The 14309-nt window shown below is 42.4% G+C and overlaps 1 protein-coding gene across 1 annotated transcript in view; it reads right to left on the bottom strand.

Moving 5' to 3' along the window:
• The window catches only part of LOC124789945, a 35148-nt gene extending 21480 nt beyond the window's left edge, over positions 1 to 13668 (bottom strand). Inside the window, exon 1 of the mRNA XM_047257475.1 lies at positions 13105 to 13668. Within this exon, the coding sequence (XP_047113431.1) occupies positions 13105 to 13576 (472 nt within the window). The 5' untranslated portion in view covers positions 13577 to 13668. The remainder of the gene's footprint in view (positions 1 to 13104) is intronic.
• Between the last annotated feature and the right edge of the window lie 641 nt (positions 13669 to 14309).

Raw genomic sequence — 14309 nt, 5'->3', positions numbered from 1 at the left:
ACTTAGTCCAACTCTGAAATGCAATACAACACGATCCTCTATGGCACTGATTCTACAAATTCCTCGTAGGTTTGCAGAGCTTATAGCAACAGATGTCTACACACTTGTCAAGCATTTCCCTTACATTACGGGCTGGTGGTTTTTACAACACTGAATTGGTACTCGAGAAGTTCCCACGCTCTTTCCATCGGGTTCAGAACAGAGCGAACAGGGTAGTGGACAAGATATCAACATGAACTGACTATGATGCTCCTCGAAGCGTGTAGCATGATTCTGACCTTGTGACACGCTATAAGATGCCAACGCCGTCGGGGTAGACATCAAGCTTAAGGGGAAGCAATTGGTTTGCAGTAATGTTCTCTGAGACCACATCTTTCACGGTGCCTTTAGTTACTACCACAGGCTATGCAGAATCCAAGGTGAATGTTCGCCGTAGTGGAAACGCTGGCCGGCGTCCGTCGTTCGGTGCACGATTCGAGCAGCCGTGCATCTGGATGACGGGTATCCAGGCATGACCTGGTGTAACAAGAAACATGGTTCACCAGCCAGGTGATACCTTTCAATTGATGATATTTGGTCAACATAGGGACACGTAGGGGCCATTATTTGAGGAGCCCTATGTTCAACTATGTAAGCTGAACGTAGTCCTACGAAACATTCTGCCTGCACCCGCGTTGCACTTCTCGTCAGATCTGTGACAGATCTCCGCTTCTCCTGCTTCACGGAGCGGGCAAGCTTCTGATCTCCACTTTCTCTGATGAGACGTTGACGTCCAGCTTGTTGTCGCTTAGATGTGTTTTCACCGTCCTTGAAACTACTTTCCATAGATAAACACTGCAATAGATAGCGGAAATCCAACAAATTTTTCCGAGATGCCCCGGTTTGCAAAAGCCTGCTCCCCATCAAAGTCACTTATGTCAGTGGATATGTGACGCAGCCGAAATTCTTCTACCTATTCAGCAATTAACTCTTTCGGCTGCTTAATAACGAGTGCTGGGTACCTCGCTGTGACTCATAGGTAGTGGAACATGACAACCAGAGGAAAACAAGGAAAACTGCTATGACCGGGAAAGGTAATGCTGAGTGTTTTTTGGGATTAAGATGGGGTGGTGCTATCAGATTATGCTCGTAAGGGGCAAACCGTACGTGAGGATACCACAGAGACCTCGTGTCGAGCTTATGGGAGGTCGTCAAGACCAAGCATTACAGAAGCTGTGCCAACGGATGATATTCCTCTACGTTAACGCCCCAACTCGGTCAGCACATGATATACACGCACATTCTGCTTCTCTGGGCCGTCAAATTTTCGAAACCCCTCCGCCCCTTTTTCTCCTGAAATGGCACATAATGACTTCTTCCTCTTTCCCCGGATTAAGAAGCCACAGTTTGGCAGGCAAGAATAACCATGTGATTTTCGTGGTGTAACGTTCCTCAACAGCCAAAACGGGAACTCCTACATCCGGTGACTCAACCACGCCAGCCATCGTAGGGAAAACAGCGTTACATAGAAGTGTGGCACCGTTGCAGTTAGAATTTTTGTAGAGTGTTCCTAATAAAGTTTAACCTCGACAACGATGGCTCAGATAGTCGGTTGCAGTATTTATAACCATGCCGGCATTTACCTGAAGTAATTTTGGGAAACTGTAGGAAACAAAAATCAGGATGATCAGATGGGAACTAGAGCTCCAGAATTCATGGACACGTTGTTTGAAACAATGCAGTATCTTTCGGTTTGAAATAGTGTACAATACTGTTCTACTTGTACGTTCTTTCAAAGAAGTTATCACACATTACGCAATATTTTTCATTAATTCAGAAGAAAAATATTATGTGCAGATTCGTAGCAGATATACGATTTTTCTAGACATAGCAATTTCGCTGTTATTCTTGATTGTTTTTATTTGAGTAAATATACAAACTCGCCTTTTCCTCTCACTCACACATGTGTTCAATCCTCCTCCCCCTCGGCGTCTGCCCCTCTTAATCTCTCTCTCTGTCCTCCCAATTCTCTTTGTCTCTTCAGCTTCTCCTCCCCCTCTCTTTGTCCATTTCCTTCATACTGTCTCTCTAATTATATCTCTCCCCCTTCTCTCTGACCATATCCATCACCACCTCTCTCCATTTCCACATCCCTTCTTCCTTTTCTGCTTGCCCATTACCCCTCTATACCTTCCATCTGCATCGTGCATCTCTCACTCCTCCAATCTCTCTGTCCATTTCTTACTCCATTTTCTATCTACCTCAACCTGTCTCCATTTGTAGCTCCTGCAATACAGTTTAATAAAAATTGCCAATATTACTCTTGCCTGTCATGCAGAGCAGGCCACACATTAGGGACTTGAAAATTATTTATTTGCTCCTGGCATATAAAACAGGCTGCCATGCAAAGCAGGTTCATAAAGGAGGCCGGTACTATTGTGGAGCATGGAAAACCGTTTCCTACCCCTGACATGTAAGCTGCCTGCAAAGCAGGTTTATTTGGCATGCTTGTTGTTCAGGGCAGCTGGTACCCAGGAGCTGGAAAGGGGCTAGAACAAATGTTTTTGCCATATACCCGCTCCTATTGGGGCTAGGAATTTATAAACACCACACTGCTGATCCTCATGAGGCATGCTGTTTCATAACAAATTTGGATGAAATAAATTCAGGGGTTTGGGAGGAGATACCTGACATACACACTTATAGACATTTCTTTGTTTTATATATGTAACAGATGTAGATAAATAATGATAAATAAATAAAATAAGAGCAATGAAGTGTAGCCTTGGTACTGGTATTTCTTGGGAAAAAATTTATCTATAATGTAAAAAAGTAATACTGCAATGTTCATTAACTTTTCTCAGTCCACTTTCTGTTATAATGGATGGTTCATTCTTTTGATTTCACCGAGGATGGCATTGTCATCAACAAATCTTATCACTGATATTCATTCGCTGTAAATATTAACCACGTTTATCAAACTTCCTGTTGTTTCCTTTATTGTCTCTTATATGTACAGGATGAACGCTGCAGGACATAGATCACTTTTACAATGAGCATTTCTTTCTTAGTCTTCCATTCTTATTTTTTCCTTCTTTCATCTTACAAACATTTAATATTATTCATCTTTCTCTACAGCATATACCTATTTTTCTGAGGATTCCAAACATCTTGCACTGTGCCAGTGAAAGTGCCTTAATTTTTCTTAAATCTTGTTTCTGTTGTGGAGTACAAAGTCAGATATTGGAAACTGTTATTTGTCTATGTATGTTATCCATCCCTTATGGTGCTTGATTGGGAGCCTTCCAAAGTCATTCAAACTGTGACTCCTGACTCTATCATTGGACACTATGAATCTTCCAAAGCGACACCCATTTCATCTTACATTACGTTATCAGATAGGTCCTATCCTCCGCAGAGTTAATCAGTACATTCTTCCCATCCCTCCATTATCACTTACTTACACTTACTATTGTAATCATAATGTTCATGCACTTGCTTTTAGTTTCTTACAAAGTTGTGTAGGCTTTTCTGTATGTTGAATCTGTCCTTCAGTTCATCATTTCACTGTCAGTTTCTTCAACTTTTTCCTGTAGCCTTTTCGCGTAAGCTTTTTTACATTTCATATCCATTTGTATTCCTATGAGTTTCTAAAGATTTTTATATTTTCTTCTTTCGTCAATCAGTTGAAGTATATCTCCTCTCACCCATAGTTTCTTTGCAGACACTTTTATTTTACATATATTTGTATGCATTTGTAAATATCATCTTGCTTTTCCCATTTTGGAAATGTCCATTCCTTCTGTACACCACTACTGACTGTGGATCTACAGCCTCAGAGAACTTTGAGGAACTTCAGAATGCTGCTTCCTTGTTCACTGGTCATTTCTATTGATCCTCTTAAACTTCAGGCTACTCTCCATCATCACTCTGCCATTGGGCACGTTCCACAAGCCGATGTCTAATTTGGGAATCTGTATCTCCCCAAGACATAATCCAGCTGGTTCCTCCAACTTTCTGACCTATTCAAGTAAACTGCCTCTTGCGATTTTAAACAATGTACTTACTGTTACTAGCTTAAATTTGTTGCAGAACCTAAGGACACTTTCTCCTTTCACACTCCTGTTTCACACTGCGTTCTCCTCCTTCCAATACTCCTTCATCTCTCCGATAAGACTTAACCATCTCTCTGTGTCATGTCATTGTCTGCTTGTGACATAGACATGTGTACCTGAACTATGGTTATTTGTGTTTGTTTCGTTCCGCTCCGAATCTAATGAAAAAAAACCTGTAGCTGAACTATACACAGTAAATCCCTCTTTGCCCTACCTTACTATATATAAAAACTCCTACACAATTTTCTGCTGCCGATGGCGCTTCTAAAGATTCTCCCGATTTTATACATATATTAATCACGAGGATATTCATATATATATATATATATATATATATATATATATATATATATATATATATATATATATATATTCTAGCTCCTACCACCTTCACAAATTCCAAACTGCAACTTACTTTATTTTTCAATCTTTTTGTTTTGGTCACATCTACCTTGAAGTCCCCTCCGGATGGCCGAACGATGGACTAATTCGGGATCTATTGCAAATGGTTTAATGGTGCCACATTTTCAATAAAAGACCTAGTTTCTGTGGACACATGCAGTGGTTTCCATTGATTTCTTGATCACACTGACCTGGTTTAACGGAAGTTTCCCATTCTAAAACTGCTGGCCTGAACCTCTAATTGCCCTTCTGTCCTCTTTAGAAAAGATAGTTTGAAAAATGAGGACAACTCTTATACTGGAAATCTGCGGCAGGCATAGCAGATAAATTTTGTCCAAAATTTAAGCAGTAGCTGGGATTGTTCGCAGATCTAGTTCTTTTTGGTTGGTAGCAGAATATGTTGCCCTGTAATATAGGGCAACATATAATTGGAGGCACGCCAGGTTCTTGTTTGCAAGAGACTTCATATACTAGTGAAATACCTCAAAAGTAAAAGAAGCATACCAAAAACTGATGTTTGGCCACTGACCAGCTGTCAAAAATTATACATACTTCATGGTTATTGAAGAGATTTCGAGAAACATAATGGGGCTCGTTAAGAACTATTTTTGTGTTTCAAACAGTTGTATGAGAGATGTGTTAGGTTAATTAGCGTTATGATGTCACCCATTCTCACTCATACAAAGGAACGAATAGACTATGGCACAATTTACGACAGAAGGGTAGAGGATATGGTATTAATCTGTACCTTCTAGCATTCAAAAACGTGCGGCGGAATAGTGTCTACGGTGCTGAACTCGTATTGGCAGCGGTTAAAAGTCACATCAAGCCGCCCAGATATTGCTTTTCCATGATTTCCTTAATTCGCTTAAGGCAAATGCTGTGGAGATTTCCCTTGAAGAAAAAAAGGTACAGCCGACATTCCATCCCATCCTTGCTCATACCGAACTTTTGTTCCTTCTTTAATCCGGCTTAGTCAGCAGGACATTATATCCTTCTTTCGTCGACTACTCATGGGTTCATTCCATATGGTGTATGTGCAAATCCTTCAGTGTTCGCTCCTGTCCACAACGTAAGTCCACCATCACGAAATCCGTACGTTCCGGAAACAAATGTGGTTTTGAAGCAAGAAACTGCAGAGTAACGACTCCTTTCTCTACAATACCTCGTGTCTAATAGTTTGAAGCATCATTGTGTGAGTCAGAAATATTATCAAAAAGTGACGGTCGCCTTGAAATTTCCTTATCTCATAATAAACACGTGAAGTTCCAGAAAATCCACTGAAATGTGAGGGTTCCGAATATTAGAGAATAAATTAAAGCTGCGTCTGGTGAGACGACGACGATTTTGGGTCACTATGTTGTACTGCTGTTAACAGGAAGAAACGCTCTGCGTGGATGGTAGTCACTTTCACGAAGATGGATACAGCCTATTCTGTTTCATATACAGCACCTTTCCCGTTTTTCGAGAACCTCTGCAAGAGAGCTACAATATTTCGCTTGTCAATTACATCATTCGCAAGGACCGACAATGGCCTCCCGGTGAGGTTGCTTATGTTTTCCTAATGCGTCACGTTGCTTGAAACCGATATCACAATTGTGGGATTAGGAATTCCAACCTTACGCTGAAGATGGCCAATTTCTATCTTACCAGCCACAGATTCCGGTTAATTAGATAATAAGGTTTGTGATCTGTCTTATTTTCTCGGAGTTAAGTCAGCGCGTACGCATAACAACACATCTCGGAACAGCCGAAGAAGACAACTCAGCCGCTCGTCGAAAGATAGTGCATAAAAATTAATCATCAGGTCGGTTGTAAACTTGAAAGCACACCATCAAGCAACTGGATAGATGAGCCTTTTTACTGTTACATTGTCTCACATCAGAATAACTGTGGCGGCGAATGCAGTGATCTGCATTATTTGAGAAAAGTGATCGGAGTGCTGTTAAATCCTTAGTCCGGTTTAACGTCTGTGTCACCTGTATAACCGTGTTTTGTGAAGAACAGTCATGAATAGCAGTTAACTAAAATGTCGTATTTTTAACATATATAGTTCTAGATGGTACAAAATCTTTTTGCCCTTATATGAGAGTAGTGACTTTCCCTTTTCTTGAACACGCTCTATCGCAGCTGTTTATATTTATACTCAGTAAAAATTAACTGGAAATCGTTTCTAACATCTCATTTTGAATAGCTTCTCTACGCTTAGAATTCTAGACAAGAACTCTTAAATACGCTGTAATAGAAATGAGGGCAATTCAATACTGAGCAAACGAAAGAACACAATTTTGAAACACACAGAAGAATGTTTCAGAAGTTGTTATTGACTGTACTGCAGAATTCGTTCCTCAATACTACTTTTTTTTGTAATCCATAACCACAACTATTATGGGTGCAATCTGTAAGACAATTATTCGTTGTCGTAACGTGTTTGGTTGTTAAACGTTATTTTTTCTGAAAAAGGAATACAATTTGGAGAAACAATATATTGTTTGTATACTTTCAATCATGACATTCATTTCGGAACACTGGAGGTATAAATTTAACAGCCAGTTTTAACAGCCGTTAAATATCACTATAACCCGAACGATCTCCGACGTTCATGTCTAAATCTTCTACGTCTGAAGTCTCATTAATAGAACTTGTATTCGATTATGGCCAATGAGCTTACGAATGACAGTGTAGAAAAAGGATTCCAGATTGGTGCACGAAAAAAGGCAAGGATTATGCCGTCGCAAGAATCCTCAGTTCACCTGAAAAAAAATCCATCATTATGCCTTCTGTCTAGCTAAGAATGAAGTGACATACAGGAAGAGCTGTAAAAATTAAATAACAAAATTGCTAGACATTTTGTAACAACTGTCGAATGTTGTATAGTCTGTAATGTTTGCAGTATGGCATGGTAAAAAGCTTGAGCTTCGTGAGTCAGCAAATTAGTTGGTTAAACGATTCATATTTTATGCATATTTTGTTACTTTCCACAATTTTTTTCTTTCACATGAATAACATCCGAGAGTAGGTTATTTCAGGATAAAGTCCCAATTGTCTCGTTAAGTCTCAGTAAAAGTTAGTGTTGCATGATCACAGTCTCTCCTATAGTTTCAGTATTTCAGAAGTTGTCGAACTAAAAAGTATATTTATTTTCTTCGAACATTATTTGTCACACGTCATCACAATGGATGTTTGTCATCAGGCAGTGATATTTGAAGTAACATTTTATGATTCACGACGACTTTGTCGACGATCTGCACTCAGCTGCTGCTTATGCTCGATGCTGTCAATATTTGCAGTGCTGTCGAAGTGTTCAATAAAAGCCAAAATAACAAAGATAACAATGAATTATTGATTTAATGAAGACTGTGTTTTCACGCATAGCGTGCTGCATGAATATCAAGTGCCTGCTACGTTTAATATGAAACTGTGGATCACTGATTCCAGCATTGTGGAAATATGTGCGAATGACACAATTTCTTCGTGAAGTGCGCTGATACGATATACTCGTGATATTCATATTCTACATTTGTGTGTTGCTTTATTAATTTGCCTCACTGTAATTTCTCATTAAATTTGAAAAAAATTAGAGCTTTATAAGAGGCACAAGATTTTTACACTTCTCAATACTTATTATACAGAGTGAGCTAGAAATTCAAAGACAAAATTTCGTAAGTTGCATATATTGGTGCATGGGATCTGTGGCCTTCATTGGTTAGTCACACAGTAATAAAGTAATTATGACTCACTCGAAACTGTTACCATCTTTATCTTTGTTTCTGTGGAAATACTTTCACAGCAGTAAAGAGGCTTGTAACACGTAATCAACAACTAGTAACACGCCGTCAGTGCGGGAACAGCTGGGCTTTGGTTTGACGAGCCGCTTTTGCGTTGCATTCACTGAACCCACAGACGAGATGCAGATGGGTCGATTCTTTAACAGTAAACTTGTTCGTACTGTTGCTGTGTTTAACTTAACTTACAACTAACACCTCAGAGAAAACAAACCCGAGATAGGACCGAGCATTACTGAACGTAGTATCGGGGACCAATATAGGTCATGCAGGGCAAAAGCAAGACACACACCGAGATACACAGCGCATACCGACGACACTTTGACTGCTGTGTAGATACTTTCAATGCAATAACGATTCAAAGGATAAGAAATCAAAGGAAATGTAATTCCTGTGTAACGAGCCACCGAAGACCATGAGTCTCTTACGTAAAAATACTCTCTAATCATCAATAAACAGCCTACTAAATTTGTCGGTGGAGTTCTGGTTCACCCTACGTAAGAATTTTTCGCTATATACTCTAAATTCTTTAACCATGAATAAGACTAAACGCAACCTGATCAGATCAGTATGTCTAAATTCAAGTTCCTGAAGGGTAACTGTGACTGCTTTGAGTTCTGTATCAGGTTTTTGCCATCTACGGTATCTTACATCAAAATATATTGTCTTACATATTAATATATGAAGTTACTTCCCACATTGTGCAGTCAGAGGTAGAGCCTACGCAGCTCCAGAAATGTAGTGACTAACTTCAAGTATTTGTACAGGGTGTCTCAAGGCACAAATAAAGGATAGGAAACTCCAGGTGGGCAACAGAGCTTCGCAACCACAGGAGACAAAGCCCTTCTACTCTGTCTTCTCCATTGGCGATAGCGACGATCAGTCGCAATCAATCGCAAACACTGAATAACAAACAACAGTGTGAGGCGTTCCACCTAAGGTCCGTTGGCATAGAAAATCACGTTTACTGCCGAAGGGGTGGCGTAGAGGTGGGCGCCGTTGCTTGTAACTTCGACGCCCTGTAGCGTAACTGGATGACGTTTCCGCACACTATTTCCTATCTTATGGGGGACAGTACCAGCCACCCGCTAGGGGGAAATCATGCATATTGAAACAGTGGCTGCATGATACAGCGAGTATTAGACCGCAGACTCTGTAACAAAATATGATTGAACAAATCATTACTAGCTTGGGAACCATTCATTTCCCGACAGAATTTCATTAGACGCGCCATTGAATTGGAGAGAAGAAAACTTCCTGGATAGTCTCACGCCTCTTCGCCACCAAAGGAAGCTAGCGACCTGATATTACGGTTCAAGAAAAAAAAAATTATTCGGTGGAAAACATTAAAACTTTGGATTAGAACCTTTACTTTTACCTGTGGCTATCCCACGAACCTAATTTAAAGTGTCTTTCACGGAAAATTCAGAAGATACCTGCTAATACACTTTCTCTTCTAACTGCGCTGACGTCACAAGTACAAACGGTGCTAAACGCTGTGTCGTGATGAACGCGGGGCACCGTTCCGCCGGCGGCCGCTGGGCAGGTTTGAGTTTCGGGGCGGACGCGAGGGCTCAGGCGGTAAACATCGGCCCGGTGGCTGATGCTCGGTACAGCAACTGTCGTACGTCGTGGGCGCACTTGGAAGTATTGCCGCCTGTGATGGAGGTCCATCTACATGGTCACGTCAACAGAAGTTCGCATACAAGAGGAACTTCACAGTTTTCATTAATAAGATGCTGAAGGCCGCTTCTGAGTTTTTTCCACGGCAAAGGAATTGTTCGCTGAGTTTGGTATTGGTTCCAACGGCAGCTTCAGTGTTCCTTTTATACATTTGGCTGGGGTTATTTGTTAATTTTCATAAAGTGCAATAATACCAACTGCGCTTTTCTCCTTTGCGCCTGATAACCTTGGCTGTGTTCTGATTGTAGAAAAATTACCGTTAAATATTGTATTAAATTGTTTGTTCTAATAAAAGTTGCTAACAGAAACCCATTTAATCAACCAGACCCTTCCACTCTCGCTCTGTTGGGAGAATACCACTCAGAAAATTTAGGAAACCGGCATTTAAAACTGACATAGATCGATTCTACTGCCACCAGTATACATTTCGAGTAAGGACCTCGAAGACATACGAGAAATTAGGGTGCGTACGAAGGCGTATAGACAGTCTTATTTCCCTCCTCCTATTTACGAGTGAAACAGGAAAGGAAATGACTAGTAGTGGTAAAGGATGCCCTCCACCACCCTCTGTAAGGTGGGTTAGGGAGTCGGCGTGTAGATGTAGATAAAACCGACCGACAACCCTTTTTTTTCGATATTTACTACTTCCAGTGATTTGTCGTCAGTTGTGTAAACGAGTAGTAGTGGATCTCTTCGCCTATTTACCCACAATAAGATACATTTACTAGTTGTTCAGTAGTCAATACGCAGTTTCAAGCTATCCAGAAAAATATTTGCTTTATCAAAATTTCAGTCTAGTATCACATTTTAATTTGTAATCTTTTAAGAATAACATTATGATCCAAGAGTGGAGGCGTTACGTTTACTTTCGGTCAGGGTCAACAGCCAATCACTGCAGTAATCATCGACCCCTCGTAGGTGTTTCAGTATTTCGCTGCAGTCTTGAGGCGCTGCAACCATCCTACAGACAGCAGTCCGGTCAGGTAATAGCATCACAGAGCATCTAACGTTGTCCAGTAGACAAAAAATGGTTCAAATGGCTCTGAGCACTATGGGACTTAACATCCACGGTCATCAGTCCCCTAGAACTTAGAACTACTTAAACCTAACGAACCTAAGGACATCAGACAACACCCAGTCATCACGAGGCAGAGAAAATCCCTGACCCCGCCAGGAATCGAACCCGGGAACCCGGGCGCGGGATGCGAGAACGCTACCGCACGACCACGAGCTACGGAGTCCAGCAGACATCAAATATAAATTGCAAATAGTAACTTCCCTATAACATTCCTTGAGGAACACCCGAAACGACCCTTACGCCTGTCTGTTAAAAATGACGCGTTAAGTTCTATCTGCAGGAAAGTCCTACATGCAGTCATAGATCTAGTCTGATACTCTGTAGGCTCATATTTTGCTCACTATAAAACACCATCAATCTGAGCATCTTTGTGTACCCTGTCCTGGATTTCATGGACGAAAGAACGAGCTGTAATTTGTTTCAAAGCACAGAGTTACGATCGCGTTCCAGTTGTTTATTTTTATTTTTAGGTGGCCGTTTTCGATCTTCTAATAGATCAACTCAGGAACCGTTGGCGTGTAGCAGGTCCATTTCTGCAATTGTGGACAACAATATTCAATATGCATCAATATATGGATCTGAGTGTTCATCGGAGGTGAGGGTATCATCTGGAGTGCCCCAGGGAAGTGTGGTAGGTCCAAATGGCTCTTGAGCACTATGGGACTTAACTTCTGAGGTCATCAGTTCCCTAGAACTTAGAACTACTTAAACCTAACTAACCTAAGGACATCATACACATCCATTCCCGAGCCAGGATTCGAACCTGCGACCGTAGTGGTCGCACGGTTCCAGACTGTAGCGCCTAGAACCGCTCGGCCACTTCGGCCGGCGTGGTAGGTCCGCTGTTGTTTTCTATCTACATAAAAGATCTTTGGATAGGGTGGATAGCAATGTGCGGCTGTTTGCTGATGATGCTGTGGTGTACGGGAAGGTGTTGTCGTTGAGTGACTGTAGGTGGAAACAAGATGACTTGGACAGGATTTGTAACTGATGTAAAGAATGGCAGCTAACTCTAAATACAGAAAAATGTAAATTAATACAGCTGAATAGGAAAATGAATCCCGTAATGTTTGAATACTCCATTAGTAGTGTAGCGCTTGACACAGTCACGTTGATTAAATATTTGGGCGTAACATTGTAAAGCGATATGAAGTGGGACAAGCATGTAATGGCAGTTGTGTGGAAGGCAGATAGTCCGGTTCATTGGTAGAATTTTGGGAAGATGTGGTTCATCTGTAGAGGAGACAGCTTATAAAACACTAATACGACCTATTCTTGGGTACTGCTCGAGCGTTTGGAATCCCTATCAAGTCGAATTGAGGGAGGACATAGAAGCAATTCAGAGGCGGGTTGCTAGATTTGTTACTGGTAGGTTTGATCATCACGCGAGTGTTACGGAAATGCTTCAGGAACTCGGGTGGGGGTCTCTAGAGGAAAGGAGGCGTTCTTTTCGTGAATCGCTACTGAGAGAATCTAGAGAACCAGCATTTGAGGCTGACTGCAGTACAGTTTTACTGCCGCCAACTTCTATTTCGCGGAAAAACCACAAAGATAAGATAAGAGAGATTAGGGCTCGTACTCGCATATAGGCAGTCATTTTTCCCTCATTCTGTTTGGGAGTGGAACAGGGAGAGAAGATGCTAGTTGTGGTACGAGGTACCTTCCAGCACGCACCGTATGGTGGATTGCGGAGTATGTATGTAGATGTAGATGTAGATCTGCTCCCGCCAACGTTCCCTGCGGTCATCAGGGAATGTGAGAGCTGAATATGATCTCTTAGAAGATGAAAACCGATATGCTATAAATAAAAACAGACAACTTAAATGTGATCCCGGCAGTGTGTATTGAAATATCTTGTAATATTGTAAAAATCTGTATTTTTCCTGGAACAATATTCCAAAAAATTTTGGAGCGAGCTGCGTTTCGCGATATCTTTGTTTACGGAAGCCATGTTGGTTTTCATAGTAGAGGTTTTTCTTCTCCATAAACGACTTAATCCGTGAGCAGAACACTAATACCTGAATCGCTAGTACTGTCGCTGAAGCCAAATAATGAAGCTTACCAGAGCGCACAAGCGATGAGTTGACGAAGGAGTCCCATTCTTCCCTGCCGACGAGCTGAGCTAGCTCAATGCGGACCTCGCGGCCCTGCAGGAAGTTGGCCACGGACGCAGCGACTCCGCCGTCTGCAGACATCCCCGTGTCACCACGCGCCCCCTCCAGCGTGGCACCACCGACTTTGACGAGGGTGACGCCGCGCGCGAGTTCCACGGGACCGTCACTCTCGGCGATGGCTGCCGCTTGCCGCACCAGACGCAACCCCTGGCAGGTGATGCCGCCCCCGGACTCGGGACACGGCCCCACAGCGTCCATAACAGCGCCCACGACGCCACGTCCCGCTTCCAGTAAGTTATTCTCCAACGCCGCGGGGTCGCCGGTGTGCTGCGCCGAGGCGCCGACCAACAGCGGCAGCAGAAGTGGCAACAACAGGTGTTTGACGACGCGTTTCACTGTGCGCTCGTGCGCGACTGTCATGGTCACCCGGTGCGACTAGGAGGAAGCCGAGGAAAACGCAAATCACGGCGTGCCTGCTGCCTGCTGGCTGCTCTGCTGTCCGGCGCTGCTGCTGTCCGTCCACTGTCTGCGGAATAATTCGCGGTGGGCTTTTATATGTAGCCCATTAAGAATAGCACAGACTGCCCGAGGGGGGCGCAAACAGTAGTCAAAGAAAAGGACGTCACAGGAGAGCGCGCAAGCGACTGTGGCAAAACGTACCCCCGTTCCCCCCCTCCGGCGGGGTACCCTCGAAATGGAGCGTGCTGTCCATTCTCCTCTCCCTCGCCGGCGCTAAACTGTAACGGGAAGTACGAAAAAAGAGGAGAGCTGGAAGAAGGCCAGTAGTTTTAGAATGGTAGCGCGCCGCGTACAAAGAGATGTAATTTACAGGCAATAAAAGCGCTGACGTAGGCAGAAAGGAGATGTACGAACAGCCGAGGCGTAAGAAAGTAATGAGCACTCAGATATATGCCTGTCACCTTCACTAAGGAAACAAAACGCATATGAAACGGCTCCAATCTCGAAGAGTAACTCTTTGTGATTTGCCTCACCTCGTAAAATGTCAGTTAACTACTCCAGCACTTATCGGAACGGAATAAACATATGTTATTTGTTTTATGAACTTCTCCCGTGCCTACCTGGAAGTCTCACGTTCCTACCCATAAACCAGATAGAAATTATTTGTTGCACTTCGTAGGCTAAAAGAGATTTA

This window comes from Schistocerca piceifrons, chromosome 3 (genome assembly GCF_021461385.2).
Source record: "Schistocerca piceifrons isolate TAMUIC-IGC-003096 chromosome 3, iqSchPice1.1, whole genome shotgun sequence".
NCBI lineage: Eukaryota > Metazoa > Arthropoda > Insecta > Orthoptera > Acrididae > Schistocerca > Schistocerca piceifrons.
This window is presented reverse-complemented; position numbering and strand designations above follow the sequence as displayed.